At 39.9% G+C, this 19,661-nt stretch overlaps 2 protein-coding genes and 1 long non-coding RNA gene across 6 annotated transcripts; 1 reads left to right on the top strand and 2 right to left on the bottom strand.

The window, feature by feature from the left end:
- The first annotated feature begins 4,378 nt into the window (after nt 1–4,378).
- On the top strand, nt 4,379–10,404 carry LOC135664457 (transcription factor PCF6-like). 3 transcript variants are annotated; one of them, XM_065176991.1, is made up of 4 exons: nt 4,379–4,897; nt 5,175–5,342; nt 5,448–6,935; nt 10,149–10,404. In XM_065176991.1, exon 3 carries the CDS (start codon nt 5,592–5,594, stop codon nt 6,897–6,899), a length of 1,308 nt encoding a protein of 435 aa, XP_065033063.1. In that variant the 5' UTR covers nt 4,379–4,897; nt 5,175–5,342; nt 5,448–5,591; the 3' UTR covers nt 6,900–6,935; nt 10,149–10,404. The 3 variants fall into 3 exon arrangements, with proteins under 3 accessions (XP_065033063.1, XP_065033069.1, XP_065033068.1); XM_065176997.1 differs by having other exon boundaries at nt 5,430–6,935; XM_065176996.1 differs by having other exon boundaries at nt 5,133–5,342.
- Nucleotides 10,405–10,746: 342 nt separating this feature from the next.
- LOC135664431 (F-box protein At5g46170-like) lies at nt 10,747–13,486 on the bottom strand. 2 transcript variants are annotated; one of them, XM_065176989.1, is made up of 2 exons: nt 11,992–13,486; nt 10,747–11,199 (listed from the first exon to the last, which is right to left on the bottom strand). In XM_065176989.1, exon 1 carries the CDS (start codon nt 13,226–13,228, stop codon nt 12,029–12,031), a length of 1,200 nt encoding a protein of 399 aa, XP_065033061.1. In that variant the 5' UTR covers nt 13,229–13,486; the 3' UTR covers nt 10,747–11,199; nt 11,992–12,028. The 2 variants fall into 2 exon arrangements, with proteins under 2 accessions (XP_065033061.1, XP_065033062.1); XM_065176990.1 differs by having other exon boundaries at nt 10,747–11,193.
- A 1,091-nt stretch (nt 13,487–14,577) lies between these two features.
- On the bottom strand, nt 14,578–19,613 carry LOC135664411 (uncharacterized). Its single transcript, XR_010508801.1, has 3 exons — nt 19,476–19,613; nt 15,003–19,346; nt 14,578–14,921 (listed from the first exon to the last, which is right to left on the bottom strand). It is a non-coding gene; the product is annotated as an uncharacterized LOC135664411 (long non-coding RNA).
- Between the last annotated feature and the right edge of the window lie 48 nt (nt 19,614–19,661).

Here is a 19,661-nt window from a genome sequence, read left to right as displayed (position 1 = left end):
GCTCCTCTTTTTTGTGTCCATTTTCATGTATCAATCCACGAGCTCTCTCTGTCTCCGTCTCTCTCTCTCTCTCAAATCATTCCTTCCTTCTCACGCCTATATTTCATACTAATCAATACTTTGACCTTTTCTCCTCCGGCAACCACCGGATATCCGGCTATGCAACCCACCACAATCCAACCATCGCTCATCTCGATGAGTTTACGAACATCGCTATATATATATATATATATATATATATATATATATATATATATATATATATATATATATATATATATATATATATATATATATATATATATATATATATATATATATATATATATATATATGTATATGTATATATATATATATATATATATATATATATGTATATGTATATATGTATATGTATATATGTATATGTATATATGTATATGTATATATGTATATGTATATGTATATATGTATATGTATATATATATATATATATATATATATATATATATATCCAAAATACTAATTATATTTAACTGGAAATTACGTTTGCTATTGAGCTTCTCGCGGTGTGTGTACTGCCTTCATGGGCTCGTTTTGGCGCGTACTTTACCGGCCAACGGGCAACAACCGGGCGCGTTGGACCCGAATCAGGGCGCAGATCCGACGGCCCTGATGCGATCACTTCTTCTTCTTATTTTTCTTCTTCTGCTTCTTCTTCGTCATCATCATTATTAATATTATTACTCATACTATTTTAATCAGATGGAGAACTGGGCTTCACATGAGGGTGAACGATCCGTACAGCGTAGGACGATATGGATAGGGATTTGAATAATGCTGTAGCTGCTTGATTCGAGATCCATGGCATTAGTTTAAGAAGAGGCTGTCGCTGCTGCTGCTGCTTCTTCTTCTTCCACTGTTACAGAGTGAGAAGCAGTCACGTATTGAATCATATCTTATGGCCTCAAAGAAATACATCTATCTACTACTCAACTTTGCAATGCAGCAGAAAACAAACATTAATACTGGGAAAAAATGGTTCATTTAAAGGCATCCTTCACTACTTGATTCAGCTACAGTTTTCTCCAGTCCCAAAGATTAGTAATCTGACTTCACTATATCTTTCTGCCTCTTATCATCAGCAGCTACTTTGTAGTTCACTTCAATGGGTATTGAACAAAACTGAGTTGCTACATTCTGATTGTGTTTTTCCGATTATAAGAGCAAAAAAGAAAGAAGGAAAGAAATACAAAGCAATCGTAATCATGACTTTTATGAGTTACATCAGTCACTCATTCAGAAGAATCATGAATTAAGAAACTAGCGCACATAGATGACAAACAAAATACCAAGATTATGGGACCTGTAGATTTCGAGTACCAAAATGATTTGCATTTCTGCAACAAACAGTGAACAATAGCTGCAATGAAGACCCACTGTTTGCAAGTAGCAGTAGTAGTCCTTCACTGCTGTGTACATTGCACTAGTGACACTGTATAAAGGTCCACAATCATGGTGTGGGATCCCCCATGGTTAGGGTACAGGAACCACCACAAACCGCAACAAAAGGCTAAGGAGCTACAGATTCTGATTTGCCATAGGCCCAAGGGTTCATGATTAAAGATGGTGAGATAGAGAAGACACATATGTTGTCTCCTCTCACATCCCTTTCTCTGCACAGAAACTAATCTTCTGCTTGCAGCATCAGACAATGCATTCTCAAAACACCACCATAAGTCTCCCTCTTATTCTACTGATTCCACCATGAAAAAGGAATAGTATTCTTAAGGATCACTGGTGAGTGAGCTAAGTGGCAGCCACTGCTTATGTTGCTTCTTTCCAGTGCAGCTAGAAAAGAAGGGTAACATGCTCCCTACACAGACCTTCATGAATAAAGATCGCAACGGTTGGTGCTGTGGTCATCTCAGTATTTATTCTCACTCTAACACTTTTCTCAAAGTCACTTCAGTAAGCAAGGGAGCATATAGATCATCCACTGACCCACCAACCGTTTGCTGCTTGCCAAAGCAAATGAAAAGATGAGGGTTTTGGGGCCTGAGGGGTGTGATCTGCTCAAAGCATGATAGCGAAGAGTCTTTGCATGCATGATGAAGTCCTTCTTGGTAGGGTGAGGTTGGTATAATGAATGAGGTGCAGCTGAACCTGTTCATCATTTCAATGGATGGAGGTATCAAGCTTTAGCAGGGGCTTATATTTTCATCAAATTGCATGCAAGTCTTTCATGGTCATACAAGAATATATGAACCAATGCATGGTCAAATTGCTTTTGATTCCTTAAGTGGTTAACACAACCTTACATAAGACACTGATAAAAAATAATAACTTTAATGCATACTATAATTGCATAAATTATCATAAGTAACAGAAAGTCTTTTTGTTGATATTTCATCGAGCTATAGCTAGAAAATAAGAAAAAGAAAAGAAAAAAAGCCTACAGCAATATAACATCTTTTGTCACTAAAAACAGATCTTAGTCACTTATATTTATTCTTGAATCCAATAGTGATTATGGTCTAAATGTATTAAGCTAGTTTCCAGTGAATAATATTATGTTATTTAGATAACATCCTCATATTGAAACCTCAAGTGAAGACAATGCTCTGTACCTTGAGACCTAAAGAACCATGAAATGTTCCCAGTCCTATTCAGTGTACTATTATTTTGTCTATTTGTCTCTATATTCAAAATTGTGTTGGATAATTCCGTATGCCATCTTTCTTTTATTATTGCTAAGCAAAACATCCACCATTTCCCTTGTCATCATATCAACATTCCCTATGGAGTTGATGTTCCCTAATGCAACATGAGACACCACTAAAAGATCAACATGTCATTGTCAAATGAAAAATTAAGTTCTTGAACAGTGTATATTAGAACAAAGTCAAGTTGATTGATATTGACATCTGTACTAATATTCACAAGAAACAAGAACTTGGCCTGTCTACATTTGGAAGGAAAATAGGAAAAAAGAGCTCTTATGCTACACATGAATAATATAATATATGCAATCATAGAGTTTCCTTTAATATTTTAAAACACAATAAAACTTGTCACTTTACATTTAATTAACATGACTGGATTAGGTTAAAAACATTGTTCTCCCTAGACAAAGTCAAAATACCATTAATTAAGTAGTAACATGTTATGCTAGAAGCTGCAGTTACTTTTTATGTTGTCCTGTTTCTTCTGAACCTTCATTTTCAGAAGAACACAAACAAAGCCAAAGTTAATCCAATTAACTTGAACAAAAAGAGATCCATAGAGCTCCTGCAACAACATAAATACACACAATTTGGAACTAGTAGCAGCACCACTTTGTCTTTTCTTTCCTGCTTTAGTTTTGTCCAAATTTAATACTACCATGAACTCATTGTCTTCTGCAAGCACCTAATTCTTAACATGAACTCATTGTACTAAGAGATGCTAAAAAAAATGGAAGTACACAAAGCTACATGAGGACACAAATATAGTAGACAGAGAATAAAAAAGAAGCATTTCTTGCAGAAGAACATTCACATGCATAGTCAGCATGAAAGGTTATCCAATGAGTTGCCAGAAACAACTAATCATCTCAGTGCATTATAATATTCTCCAAGTGGAGTAATATCTTCCAAAACAATCATTGTGATGATACGAGTTAGCAACTTCATCATAAGGACTTGAAACAAAGCCGACACATGTTTTGCTGCAACACTTATATCAAATTCATTCCCAAACAGAAATGACAGCATGTTTTGGTATAATTATTGTCATCCATATGCAGTGTGCAAAATCTAATCTCCACTTGCTCCATTCTAATCCAAATATTCCTTAGTAGAACAAGAAAACACTTTAATATATATGCCTCACTATCTAATTTTATTCCTCTTTTTTTCTTGTTGAATCCAGTCACTACATTATACTTCCTACTACTACTACTACTACTTCTACTACTACTACTACTACTACTGATGAACACTATGTTAAATAAAACATGAGAGACACTTAAAATTCAGGTTTCTACTATTTTCTTTGACTTGCTTGGACACCTGCATTTCTAATGGAGAAAGCTCGAGTAGCTGATGGGACCCAAGGGAGGTACCGGGTTGGGTAAACAGGGAATGTGTCGAAAAGACGTTGCTCCAAGAAAAATATATACAGCAAAACAACAGAGGGGGGCAATGTCGTAAATAAGTAAAAACTTTTTCGTGCAACTATTTGGTGTCGAAACAGCAGTAGTCTCCGATAAGAAGATGCCATGTCGGCAAATTCTAAAGATTCGTAACGTGTCGAGATGTGATTAGAAAGACTAGTGTTCGGTGTCACGGAGGCGAGAGGGGACGTGGGCACTATAAGAAGTAGGGGGAGAGGGGGAGGGGACGGAGGGAGACTGGCCTATCCCGATAAGATCGGCCGTTGCTCGAATGCGAACGCCTAGGGTTTCGATCCACGAGCTCTCGCCACTCCCTTTTCCTTCTGCTTCCCCGCCTCATCTGTTTCTTGGATGGATTAAACTAGGATTTCGCTAAAGAAGCAGTCGGATTCCCCAGACATCCCAATCGCTCGCGCCGTCCATTGGATCCTCCTCACCACTGTTGCTGTACTCGCTTTCTCGCCGTCGTTATCGCACTTCTTGCGCGCCGAGGAGGCTGCGGGAGGGGGGAGGAAGTGATCGAGGTACGGAAAAGGAGGTTCTCGTCCGAATCGGATGTAGCGGCCTCGGCATTCGGGGAGGTGAGAGGCTGTTTGGCGCTGCGACCTTGACGAGAACTGAAGGAATGCGGACCTGTCGGGGCTCGCCTGCCTGGAGTCTGGAATAAAATAAAGTGTTTTGAGAGTGGGAGCTTGTGGTTCTTGGAGTTGGAGTGTGTAGATCTGAGGGGTCTTGGACGCGGAACCATTAGATCGACGCAAGGTGAGGTTTCGACGAAGAAAGGCGACATCTTTTTGTGCTACTGATGATTAATCGCTGAGATTTCGTCCAAGTTCTGATGTCTAAGTGAACTCTCGTTTTATCTTCGCTTCGCTTTGCCTGGCTGCTCTTTTTGCTGTCTTTTTTCCGTGTCTCGTTTGGCTTCGTCTTTAAAGCTGCAGCTTAGATTAAAGGCGCTGCTGCCTTTTGTTTCGTCTTTTTATGTCTTGGCTCTCAGAAGCGTGTCAGAATTCGGTGTCTGATGCTGCCATCGTTGCAGTCAGTGCTTCTGCAGCAGTTGTTGCTGCTGCTGCCTTGCAGGCCGCAGTGCTGATTTCTGGCCGCCTGTCGAGCGCGAGCAGCGGAAAGAAAGAAGTCAGTCCGGAGCAGCTCATTGAAGCCACGAGCTGAGATCTCCGGCCGCGAACGCGATCTGAAGCGTCCAAAGGTCTCGCCTTTTTCCACTCAATTTCTTTGTCTTCTATCTCTCCCGTTGTACTGCGACTATGAGCTCGTCATTAATGCTAAAGGACAGCCTTCCGCTGACGTTCAGAAACCCTAAGCCGTAGAGCTGACACAGCCCCTCTCAGTCGCCCACCGCTTTCCGGAAAGGAGATCAGGAGGTAGAGATCAGAACGGAGTGGTGGAGAAGGCGATAAAGATCCGATCTTGGGCCCGAGACAGGCATGAGAGCGAGATGGACTTGGAGAACACCCACGCCTCCAAGCGGTCTCGAACGGTGGGCAACGGTGGCCAGGCGTCCAAGATAGGGCGCAAGGAGCACCAGGACGAGGACGAGGGGGACAGAGAGAGGAAGGGTGGAGGAGCTGACGCTGGCCGCGTCGCCCCTTGGCTGCATCACCCGTCATCCAGGATCTTTCGTGTTTCGCGCGCCTCCGGCGGGAAGGACCGGCACAGCAAGGTCTACACGGCGAAGGGTCTCCGCGACCGGCGGGTCCGCCTCTCAGTGTCCACCGCCATCCAGTTCTATGACCTCCAGGACCGCCTCGGCTACGACCAGCCGAGCAAGGCCATCGAGTGGCTGATCAAGGCCGCGGCGGCCGCCATCAATGAGCTCCCTCCCCTTGATGGTTTCCCCAAGCTGCCTCAGCCCAGTGGGGATGAAGTGATGAAGGCCGATCCTGATGTTGAACGAAGCTACAGCCAGCAGCAGCAGCAACAGCAGCATCCCTCGACCAAATCCGGCTGCAGTAGCACCTCGGACACCAGCAAAGGCTCAGGCTTGTCCCTGTCGCGTTCGGAGAGCCGCATCATGGCCAGAGAGCGAGCGCGAGAGCGAGCAGCGAAGGATAAAGAGAAGGGCAGAGACGACAGCAGCCACATTGCGGCCTTCCTTCACCAGAACCTGAACCCTCAGACCTCCTCCTCTTTCACGAAGCTTCTTGCCAGCAGCAATGGAGCCAACAACGTCGCTGCTGTTGCAGAAGGCGAGGAGAATTCCGGCCACAATTGCATTCAGAAGCAAATCCCTACAGCGATCTACTTCGGCCAAGCTGGTCTCTTCGCCCAGTCTCAGAAGAGTCAACAGCTGCCGTCAGGGTTTTCTTCCCAATCCCACTTCGGAAACAGCTGCCCGATGGGAATGTTGCCTTTCAACGTTGCGGCCACCGGCGACCATCAGGAGATGCAGCAGTTTTCGTTGTTGCAGGACAACTTCTTCCCTGTCTCGGCAGTGGCGGCGATGGCGAACTACAATCTCAACTTCTCCATATCGTCGGGTCTTGCGGGTTTCAACAGGGGGACCCTTCAGTCCAATTCACCAGCTCAGATGCCTCAGGAGCACCACCACAGTCACAACCACCTACAGAGGCTCTCTTCCACGGTTGACGGATCGAACCTGCAGTTCTTTGGTGCTGCTGCAGGTTCGGCTGCAGCTGCCACCAATGCAGAGAATCAGTTTCCGGCGGGGTTTGGCGACCACCTGCAGCTCTGCTACGGGGATGGCTATCGGCAATCTGACCTGAAGGGGAAGGGAAAAAACTGAAGTAATAAGAAAAATGATGCTCATACTCCACGGCCGGTAAGAAGTTCTTCCTACTGCTTTCCTTGCCATCTAAATGACAATGACAATGATCTATTAATTCTTCGGAGAGATTGCTTTTCTCGAGGTTGCATGGCCTAATTGAGTCTTTTAGCTTTTACAACTGTAAGATGGCTACTATGGAATGGTGCATCGAACGGGTGGCCATGTTGACTTCTCTTATTTTGTTGGATCAAACAGGTGTCAAAAGGTTAGGAATTATATAGCTCGAACCCCATTAAATGATGATCTTGTTGCTGCCACCCATTCATACAACATCAACTGTAGCTTGTCTCCTCTTTGTCTTATAAGTTTGCTTAGCACGTTTTCTTGCAGTTCTTTTGTTTCCTGGGCTGTTATGCTAGTATAAGCAACCAAACAAAGATCAGAAGGTGAGATTGCTAGAAAATTATCCACCATTTCACTCTTGCCTTGATTTGGCTAGTAAAAGACTGAAACTATTGTGAAACTAAGAAAGAAGCCAATTAAACATTTTTAGTAATGTAAGCTTGTTCTAGTTGAAATATTTGATGGAATGTTGGTTAAAATAAAAAGAAAAAAAAACTTCCCTTAGGTTTCCATGCTAAATGTGGCAATATTAGTTATCCTTGTAGATTATTCAGTGTCACCAAAATCTTTGCTTAGTTGGGAATACCTTGAGCACCTAGTGTTGGTATGCATCAGTGAATTTGATACATGTGACCAGACTTTAGGTAGATATTTGATTTCTGCTTCATGGAGTTTTCCCTTGTTGGAAAGCTGATTCCAGCGATGAGCTGAACTCATGCTTTGTTGCTTATATATTGGTAATGATTCTTTACTTTTGGAGCTTGGTTTGTAATGAACTTTAGTGAAAACCATTTGAAATCTCATATAATCTATGCTCAGATAACGTTTGAGGTTGAAAGCACATTCTTGACATTCATATATACCATAGAAAACATTGTGATACCAAAGATATCATAGGCATTAATGTTAGTTGTTTTGACAATCATGACAGTGACCACATGACTACTTTCACTCTAGGATGTGTATATTATTTATATTTCTGTTGCTTGTTGAAATCAAATAGAGAAATAACTTTTTCCTACATTGATCTGCATAATTTGGTAGGATTCTTGATATATATACTGATGTTGCTGGATTTGTTTCTCACTTGTTATCAAAGTTGATACATTTTGCATTGCCAAATCACTGAAGTTAGAGATTTTAGCACAGGACAGCCACTCACTGCTAGGGGTTTGTAGCTGAGACTTGTTTTTCATGATCCTAGGTGGAAACTAATTTGAAATGAACAATCACCAAGTTGAACCTTCGTCTCTATGTGCTAATGTTTAAGTAAAACTGACTTTTGGAATCTAGTTACTGGGAGAAAGAAACATGAATATTCAACTTAGTACTGTTGAGAATATAGTCCTGGACAATAGCTTCACTAACTATAATCAGAATTTTGTATCACAAAGGTATACTCGATTTGCAGAGGCATAGTTGGAGACCCCCATGTCTAACGTATATCAATGGTGTGGAAGAGTGCCATGAGATAGTGAAAAGTGACGAGAATAGAAAAAACCCATGTTATAACTCAATATCTACTAGGCTTGCTGGGGAAGTGTGTTGGGATGTGTTCATCTTTACTAAGTATTCCTTTCTATTTTATGATAGTGGCTCAAGTTTGATCTTTTGTCAAGGTTTTCAATAAGAAATCATGTGGCTAAATTAAACCTGTCATGACTGAGACTAACCTTCTATAACAGATCATTTTTCCACTAAAATAATAGGATATTAACAGAAAGATTGTAGGAAACCTCTGTAAGATAGAGGAGAATGAGAAAACCAGAATTTGGAAAATATGATTAATGAAATGTGGTTGGGCATCCCATATCCAATGAAATGCAGTTGTTCAACGTAAGCAAAAATATGAAATGCTATTTCGTTATGCTTGGTAATCGTATGCATTTAAGCCGAAATTTCAATGCGACTTCTATTGCATTCTGTTGATAGACGTGTATCCTAGCAATTAGACAATGCTGCAATTTTAAATCAGAAATTCCGTCTTCTTAATTTTGTTGCAATACCTCAAATTAGGGACTTTAGGCTGCATTAAATACCTCAATCAAGTTTTATGGAAGCTTTAAAGTAGTTGTTCATATATAGAGTTTTTAGCTTATGCTTTAGATTTATCAGTGCACAGGCCAAATCTATTTCAAGTTATCATCACTCTGTACACTGAAATACCGATCACTGATACCTGATGCCTCTTCTAGTGAGATTATTTGTGAAACCTCAATAATTCTAATGGATCCTAAATTCTGAAAATTTTGACAATAGACACCACTACTTCTAGTGTTATAATTGCGATCTAGTAGCTGAAGTCTCTCTGGGCTTTTGGCCTTCTCATAGACCTTCTTCCTAGACTCTTCATGCTAGAATCTTTTGGATTAAGACTTCCATGCTTGAATCTCTTCCATCATATCATCCAAAACTCCTCTGGCAGTTTCTGCTTCCAGTTTATTGGGCTTTAGCTGCAAAACTCCAGAGCTAAACAATGTTTATCTAGTGTTGTCGATGAGCTGATGCATCAGCTCCTAATTGATTAAGTGACTAACATCCTATGTTCTGAAACCAAGATACTTTTCTTTGGATGCCATGATTGGTCACTGTTTCAGACTTTTAGCTCTGCTTACTTCCTATTATCATAGCTTCTGATGATTGTTATCGAATCCTTCGCGGGACACCATCCCTGTTGCGTTATTCTTCGAGTAATCATGTCCCCATTAGGTTCTTTTAGCCTGAAAACAGTAGGGCATCAACTATGTTTGTAGTAGCTTGCCTATCAATGCTTCTATCTTCTGAAGGCAATGCTAACTTTCTCCTCTGACTTCTGCTACTTGAAGCTCGAAGAAACATTTAGCCTTCTTTTTTTGTAACTCTGGATAAGCTCAAGGCTCAATCAAGTTCACACGTTTGGAGAAACTAGTACTTAAATCTTTTTGAATATTACAATTATAAAGTAATTAGATTCAATGCTTGTTGACATATTTTGCCTAGAACAATAAATAATAACATGATGAGCTTATATTTATTCTTCAGAGCTGGCTAGATATGAATTCTGCTCTAACATTAGCTACATTATTGTCTTCTGTTCATTGTGCACTAACACAATGGACCTCTTAAGACTTGCTAACTTGCATTGCACTCTGATGGATGATGCAGGAACCGAGAACAGAGCATGGCCAAATGCAACCTCCCCAGCTCAGCTCTTGCAGTACATTATTGTTTTCCTTGGAGACTCTTACCACAATTATTTTTTGTTGTGTGTTCTCATTTTCCTTCATCGGATAAACCTTATCCTACCTACAATACAATATCGTCGTTATCGCTTTCATGTCTGTATGAGCTCATGGAAACAAATGAACAAACTTGAGTGTGATTTTTGTTAGTTTGCAGTAACCATGCTTAAGTTATGATATCCTGATCTGATGGGTCTCATGCAAACAAAGTTACAAGAGATGAGCTCCGCCACAAATGACACAAAATGATATATCTACTTTTTCTTTCAAAGATGACAAGAAAAAGCACAATATCAATTCCAGCATTGTAGTGATGTTGTCACAGATTTTTTTTTTCTTTCGTTGTCATGCTACCTTCATAATCAGGCAAATGAAATAAGATTTTATATCAAACACAAACACTTCCAGTATTTCATACAGGAAAATGAGAGAAAAGAAATGATTTCTCATCATTCCAGTGCCAGAAAAGATGTATCCAAATCTGTACGCTTGCATAGGAAATAAACCCAGAACACCATGGATGATTGCAATCTGATATTTGCAATCTATTTTTGATCCCAATAAGAACATAGTACATACTGTACAGTAGTGGAGCTTAAATTGGAAATTACGGCTAAGAAGTTTGATATTGGTAGCATAAAAACTACAATTACAATAAGTCCATTACCGAAGGCTACAATAACCCCTACACCATTTACAAGCAAAGGTGAAGATAGCACTCTGTGGTTGTATGTGCCGCAATTGATCTTTGTAAGTTTACACATGGAAGCAGCCCAACAGAGAGGTGCTCCGCCACTTCGCCGGGACATTGGGCGTTTGCATTTGAAAATTCACAGCATATAATCATTGCATTAGCAGATGAGTTAGAGGTTACCACTTACAGGCAGGGTCCTTTGCCAGGGGCCTAAGATGTTGTCATCATCCTTAAATGTATACTGATTACCATCCCTTGGAGACATCCATTGGACCTACAACTTTCACAGAAAAAAACCATTAATTCTGCATCTAGTAACCATTCATGTTTGTTTGCCCCTAAAGAACTACAGTGTAAAAGATTTCAAGATATTCTTGATATACTTTCTGTTCTAAAGAATAAAAGCAAAGGCATATAGACACCGAAGGCAAATGAGATCATAGGTAACGCATAAGATACAACGCAACTGTGGACCATAAGATTAATGCTTCAATGTCATATAATATACTGGATACCCCAAATAACCTTACAAGTAGATAGTCCATTATCTGCACAAACAGTTGATGATCCAAAATATTCTAAAAGAAAACACTGATCAATGCCGAATTGACATAGTAATTCTTATCAAGTATAGTTTCTCATTTATGCTCATAAGCCTGTCAAAAACTATACAACTACACAACAATTGAAACAAATAACCAGGATTACAATAGAAAATCTATAAAAGAGGTGCAGCATGCTATATGCTTTTGGTTATAACATATTTGCATTGGACAATTTTGGTTTATGAAAGGCAAGTAAAGAATGCATTTGTAGATCGCTTTTCACATGTATACCACTTTGATTCTTGTTTACACACATACAAACACAAACCACAATCCAAGTAACTTTTAATCTAACGGTAGCTTTCTTCATGATGTTCACCGTCATAACGCGGCAAACAGGATGGCTTATAACCAATTTCCAGTTCCCTTCAAACAACCTAGCAATCTGCAACCTTGATTATCTCTATAAAAATCTTGCAAATTCAACTTGAGGTTCTCCTTTAACTCGAGTAAGATTTAATTTTTACCTGTGGACGACCAAACTTGGGTTTGGCTTCCGTGGGCTCAGAAGGAATTCATCTCGAGGCAATAAGTCCTCCTATTCATGAGCATCTTGGCTGCTGTCCTGTATGGCTCTTCAAAGGCATCTGAAACCCTGCAACCATCTGAGAGCCCGACAGATCCACCGACTGCCCCCGTCGTCCACTCCTCACTTGGTTTGATGGCCAACAATGTCGCACCCTTCAACAACATCCCATCCGGCAACTCGAGCTGCTGTGCATACCACAGACGCATGCTTAGTGCCGGCAGAAGTGTCCGTTGTGAGCACCCCGAAGCCATCACTGGCTTTCCCCTTAATTCCTGCAGTTGCCGCCGGTCCATGGTCAGCACCCCCTGCCCATCGGCATCTGTTAGATGCAAGCTCTCTAATGTTTCATGGTCAGCCACAATAGGATGGAGAAGATAATGCCGCGCTGAGGCGGCAATCAGCGAACTAATAGTCCACACCACCCTCCGCTTCAAGCTTCCATCAGTATAGAACGAATCTGGCATGCTTCCGCAATCATCACCGACACAAGCGTCCTCGAAACCAAGACTAGGATTAGGGTTTGGGGAGTCCGGGGAAATGGAAGACGAGAACGCCACGGATGAGGCGCTAAGGATGACGCAGCTATCGAGGGTGGATCCGAAGTCCGCCCTCCACTTCAAGAGGACGCCGTCGTCGACGCCGAGCTCGCCGTCGGGAAGCTCGATGCGGAGGCGCCGGATCACATTGAAGTTCTTCAAGACTTCGGTCGGGGAATGGTGGGAGACATCGGGCGAAGTTGAAGAGAATGAAGAGGACGATGGCGCGGACTTCCTGGCCGCGGTGAAGGCGGCGGCGGCAGCAGCGGAGGAGGAAGATGACGGGGACAGGATTTGCCCGAGAGCCACGAGGGGCTTGACGAGGCCGCCGAGGACGATGCGAGCAAGGTGGGAGAAGACGCCGCGGGGCTTGTCTGACGCGGCAGCGCCGCCCGCCTCGGCGACCCGGGAGAGGGAGGGATCGTCGGAGATGACACAGTCGACTCGGACGACGACCTCGTCGACGAGTCGGACGAGGGCGTGGAAGCGGCGGGAGACGACGCAGCAACGCCCCAAGGCCTTGACGTCGCCGACCAGGTTGAAGATCACAAGGAGCACCGAGTCCGGCAGCCGGTCGAAGTGATCGATCCCCTCATCCTCCTCCACCGGATCCCAGTGGTCCGGCCGCAACCCGTCCATATCCGCCGCGGCTACGCCGCCAGAGGACAATATCGGGCCGGAAAATTCGACGGAATGCGGTCGAGAAACAGGACCAACTCCTCAGGAGCAGATCGAAAACCCTAGAAAGGCGCCATTTTCCGAGGCCATCGGACGAGATTATATCGAAGAGAGATTCGAACCCTAACCCTAATCCCCACTATTAGATTGGCCAGAAGCACGACTTTTAAAGGGTGATGGGAAGGAAGAAGAAGAGAAAGGTGGAGAAAGGAGCGGTTTCCTTACCAAGGAAAGAAATAGGACAAGAAATAATAAAAGGGCGAGAGTAAACCTAATTCAAAATATTTTAATAATTAGTTTTATGTATTTTTTATTAGTAAAAAAATACTTAATTGGCTAATTATTAATATCCTCTGTCTCCCACTCTAATTAATTAACCAAAGAACTTGTCCTTCTCTTTAATGGTGAATATTGCTTTCTTCCCTCTCTCTCTCTCTCACCCTCCCTCCTAACTAATTAGCTAATTAATTAATTAGTTAGTTGATTAATTAATCTCACATGCCAAGAAAATTAGGAGTAGGGGGTGATGAGGATTAGGGATGGTGGAATTTGAACCATTTTAATTAAGCTTTGAGATTATTAGATCTACTCTACTCATAATAATTAGCTTTGAAATTATTAGGGATGTCTAAATAATTAGCCCTAGTCTACTCAAAATCCTTAAGAGCTAAGCTCTACATGTTCTCTAAGACATCATGATTAAGAGGGGTGGCTTCATCATGTGGAAAATAATTGTCTTTTTTTTTTTCTTTCTAAAGGATTGCTTCCCATCAATTTGATAACATTTCTTTTACAATCCCTTGACCATAGAGTGACATTTGCTTTGAAGCCTCCATAATTGATCTTAATGTGATATCACTGATATATATATATATATATATATATATATATATATATATATATATATATATATATATATATATATATATATATATATATATATATATATATACTGTAATGAACCATTCATGCTCATCATACTGTAATGAACCATTCAATCAAATATATTGTTAGGAATAAGAGTATAATTTCCTTTGTTTCATTGGATTTCTAGGTCAACAAGAATTGGACAGCTAATTTAGCTACTTATTCATATCTGAGATTGAAAAAAATTATGTAGGCATATATTTGACACACACACTTACTAATGCATGTATAATTAGAGTCTTAACTTCTACACATACATTTTTTGTACATATTAAAGTATTTTGTATATTAAACTTGTAAGATGAAAGGAAATCCAAAAATATAGACAATCATGAATTATTTGAGCCATTGCTTGCAGCCAAATTCTAATTCAAACTCAAAACAATTGCTGGAATCAAATGATTCTCGAAAATTTTGTTAAGTGTACAGGAAGATCAATGCAGGAATCAGTTTGGACTCACCATTCAATTATGTTCAATCATAGATACTGCAGGAAAGGGTATGGCATTCATGTCTCCAGTGCAACATGTATCACATCAGACATCAACATGTAGGGCCTCTTTGCCAGCCACTGGGTGTTCAATTTGGTGTTGTATCAAAAAAAAGCTTCCAAGATTTATTCTTTTGGCTGGCTTTTGTGTTAGGCTTTTATGTTGGGCATCCAACAAGACATTCATGAACAGAACAGGTGAATGACAGGATGTTCTTGCAATCATATGCCATAGTTCTGCCACCATAAAAAGATTGTATATAATTATCAAGCTCTATAACAAATGTATAATCCAGAATTATGAAGCATTAGTAATACCTTGTTCTAGTTTGAGAAGCTTTGAGATTGTGATGAACTACCTAATTGCCTGGGACCATATCACATTATAAATTTATAATGTCTAATGAGTGAAATTGTATGAAAGTTTACCGGTAAGCAAAATTTTCCATTGCTTTCCTCAAGTTCTCTCACCAAATGATAAAAGACAAACAATACAAACGTTGAATGTGCTTAACCAGACAAATTCTTGAGCTCCTCTTTTTTTGTATGCCAACCTCAGAAAAATAATCTCTAATCCAATCGACCAACATTTTCGCAGATTTTTCCTGTCAAAATAAAGGGAGTTACACCCTTGAAACTAGCTAATAGCATACATTAACATAAATTGTTGTCAACCATCTGAAATGTCATAACTGAGATAATCTACATCTGTCTACTATTCTCTAAGTTGCATACTATTTTTCTGTACAGGATGTTTCTCAGAGCATTTTTTTTATTTCTGAGTACACTGCTTTCTCACATTAATTCAACTGCTCACCCATTGGCATATGAACAAAAGATGGAACAGGAAGATTGATTGGAAGAGAAATGTTTTCATTTTCTGAAAGAAAAGAGCTCTTTGATGTGCAGTGAAGCAAAAAGGAAGTCAACTTAGGGATAAGTCTTAACTTTGGACCTACCAATATGCTGCCAGTATTTATGATCATAAGCAGACATATATCTTCCACTCTCATGATTGCCATGTCCCATGTATGTGATATATGTTCTATGCTTCCTAACTAATAACTATAAAATATTCTCCAGCCATGACAGCATTAAAAAAGTATTCATGACAAGGATGGATCACCAAACAACTATTTAATGGTAAACACCTGTTCTTTTATCATATCAAACATCAGTTTCAATGGGAAAATACCACTTCAACACCTGAAGAAAAGGCAGCCAAGGATCCCGGGAAAGGTTGGATTAGATATGTGTAGACTGGTATTGCAACATGAACCAATCCTATTAAAGTTCTTATTAGAGTCAGCATATTGTAGCATCAAGATCCATGCATCCTCACCTTGATATTATAATTTAAAGGGGAAAAGGAATACAAATCATACTCTTTAGGCTAGTCTTTTTGGTAAGAGCTTGGACATAAAAGTGAAGCAATGTGTCCGGGAACATGTTCAAGGTCAACTGGAATAATACACAGTTCAACACAAAGATTACTTCTTTTTAATGTTTTTGTTCTTTTTTCTTTCACTCTATGTTTGGATGCATGGTATGATACTTCCAGTTCATACTTGATTTCACATGTTCATAAATAAAGTCTAAGTGAAAAGGCTTCTTTACACTTTCTTCCTCAAACACAAAAAGAGATCTGACTGTATTCCTATTGTGGGAGAGCACATAATGAAGTACAAGTGCATATCACAGGCAGGTGTAATCACAATCCTTATATGATTTCTTCCATGCAAAGAAAACAAAAAAAAGAAACCCATATATCATGTTTAAAAAATTAGACCATTTAGTAAGGAAAATTAAGGTGGATTGAGGTGTCACAATAGGCAAAGAATGTCCAGGAAGAATAATGACAGATTAAATCACTTCCAAATGTTTTCTCAATAGGAAAAAAGAATGTGGAAATTTTTGTCTATTGGTGCTGTCGCCAGAAATCAAGCACCTGTGAAGGCTATGCCTAATGCTGTGGCACGGTGAAGAATCAGTTCAACACTAGAGAAATCGATCTCTTGACAAGGTTTTTGAATTGATAAATGGATATGCGAAGGGCTCTTGTGAGTGACAGATTTCCTAATCTTTATAGGGCTGCTGCAGAAAAAGACTGCATGATTGATCATCTTGCTGATTTATTCTATTGTTGCTGAGAGACATCATGAATTCATGATCTACATACTGTTTTCGGGACAAGCTGATATCATGTGTTACCTTTGCTTGCAGTATCATCCACAATCAAGTCTTCACCAAGAGTACCTTGTGTTTTATTGACTGGATCGAGAACATAAGAAGATGAGATAACTTACAGGTTTTTACAGCATTGATGGGATACCAAAGCACATCTGTTGGATTGACACACAAATTCTCTACATGTGAAGTAGGTAACCAATCCATTTCAAGACCATCATAATGGAAGGTCCAAACCATAAGAACTCAAAATGAAATGAGTGAAGCAGATAAGCGCATGCAACTCAAATCCAAATGTTTGTTTATAACAGTGATAATTAAGTCGATATACAAGTCCAAACCATAAGAACTCAAAATGAAATGAGTGAAGCAGATAAGCACATGCAACTCAAATCCAAATGTTTGTTTAAAACAGCGATACTTAAGCCAATATACAAGTCCAAACCATAAGAACTCAAAATGAAATGAGTGAAGCAGATAAGCGCATGCAACTCAAATCCAAATGTTTGTTTATCATGGTGATAATTAAGCCAATATACAAGATCATCACTCCCAAGAAGTCTGAAACCAAAACTGCCAAATGGACTACAGGCTCAAGTTTCAGAAATTGATATCCATGTATGCACAGTTGGAGAAAACGAAAAACTTTCAGAGAACTGCCTCATGTAATTTCCAGAGTGACAAGGGAACTTACTGTTGCGTAATCTATGGCGGACATTCTAAGCAGCAGACATTGGAATTTCCTGACCATTATAAGTAAAAAAAAAAGCATAATTCTCATTTAAGAACAGCTAAATGCCTGTTTGAACTGAGAAAAAGGATAAGACACTAACATTCCTTAACTACAGAACTATGAGGGAAGTGGTTAGAATATATGACAAAATCAACCCTTAACAAATCTTTTCTGGAAGTAAGAGATTTAGCAAAAAGCTAGATGTCATTGTCTCCATTGATATAAGAAGAAAATTAGCATGCATATTTGATACTCAAGAATCAGTGAACGATTAAAGAACAAAGATTTGCATATTAAAATGCTCTTTCTTCGAACCATATTAGCAGATGAATTCAATGATTTTCTTCCCAAAGTAAAAAAAGAAAGAAAGAGAGAAAGAGAGCACATGTTGACAATCTGAGCCGAGAACTTGTTAAATACTAAAACAGAACGCAAATAACACTTCCATCTATTTGAGCATGGAAATAATATGAAGGACACAAAACCTATGCAACATCCATTGAAAGGGGTACACTGGCAAAAACATTTGCACTGAATTAATGAGGAATATGATCTTAAAATGAAAGATCATAAAACCTTATCCAACCATGTTACAAATGATGACTGATGAATTATGAGTTATCATCCTACGAATATTTACGAACATTGGTGCTGACAATCTCCAGTTTATATATAGAAAAAGAATCTCACAAAAAAAAATAATCAAGCAATTTTTCTCCATCATATCTGTATTGCCTGCTTGAAATAAATTTTCGATAGCCTTGCAAAAAAATCCGACGAAAAAACAGATTAGAGACATGACTGAAAGCAAGTCAATGTTGTAGGGATCGTTCAGAACCTCCACTCTCTAAGATTAAAGAAATCACTATTCTAATGTCAATGTTACATCATCCGCTCTGATGTGCATGAGGTATTTTCTGAGGTTTGTGAAATCAAATGCAATCTAAAAGCTTGTTGTTTGGTTGGCAACTCCATACTTAATAGCCCTACACAACTTCAAATCAACTTGCTCATGATCTGCATTATGACCATCACATTAGCAATACAACAACATCACCTAGAGCGGATTGCTGCAACCACTGATTTAGATGAAGGCGAGCTTAATCTGTCATATATGGATGCCATTCACATAAACAATTGTAGTACAACTTGAGTAACTTCCTGTAGGTACATGCAATGTCTTGACATTCAAAACTCTTGCAGATCCATAATCACAAGTTATTTTACAACTAGAATTCAAGTATCAATTTTCATACAATCCCCATTCCGCCAATTCCCTGTGATGTGCCGGTGTGATAAAAGGTTCTCAATTTCATGTATCCGTAGCCTGTACAGTACCGGTCAGGGTTCGGATCAGTATTATAACGGTCCATATCAGTGTATCGAGCGTACTAAGTTTTAGAAAAACACTTTAAAAAAATACTAAAAATGAAAAAGAAACTTCCTGGGGTTTGTACATTTACTACACCTAATTATATAATCCCTATAGCGGCCATCACAACCAATCAACCAAAAAACATCCAAGACAAGAAAAAACAGAAAGAGGGAGGGAAATCATGGGCAGGTAAATAGACTACGGATATTACCAACCTTTCTAACCCTTGAAATCCAACCCTTTTCTTCCAACTTAATATCGATCGATTGTCCCATGATCTCCGTCACCTCGAATCCCTTCTCGCTGGACGACTTGTCTCCTCCTCTTCTTCGTGCATTAACCAGGACACATGACCAAGCCTCCATCCCTACACCAATAGAACAGAACCAACCCAACCTTTCAATCATAAAGATCTCAACTTCACAAATAACGAGAAGTCTCAAAAAGATCGTCTTTTTCGTTTGTTTAACTGAAAGGATCCAAGTGTAAAACCAACCTTCTTGAGAGCTGTACGTACGACTACCGAAGCTAACAGACGCCGAGAGGGAAACAAGAAGCGGTTCCCGAGGAAGGCCGGAACCGAGAGAAAGGGGAGTCAACGAGGGCAGAGCGAGGCAACGGAGAGCGGAAGACATGGGGCGAGGTCTCATGCTTGAAGAGCACGAGGAATACAAAACCCTAC

Source organism: Musa acuminata, chromosome BXJ1-4, assembly GCF_036884655.1.
Source record: "Musa acuminata AAA Group cultivar baxijiao chromosome BXJ1-4, Cavendish_Baxijiao_AAA, whole genome shotgun sequence".
In the NCBI taxonomy this organism is placed as follows: domain Eukaryota; kingdom Viridiplantae; phylum Streptophyta; class Magnoliopsida; order Zingiberales; family Musaceae; genus Musa; species Musa acuminata.
The sequence above is the reverse complement of the archived record's forward strand: the minus strand, read 5'-3'. Positions and strand labels throughout refer to the sequence as shown.

Coding starts and splice junctions, on each gene's coding strand:
- LOC135664457 (XM_065176991.1), top strand. CDS start 5,592: ATGGACTTGGAGAACACCCACGCCTCCAAGCGGTCTCGAACGGTGGGC.
- LOC135664431 (XM_065176989.1), bottom strand. CDS start 13,228: ATGGACGGGTTGCGGCCGGACCACTGGGATCCGGTGGAGGAGGATGAG.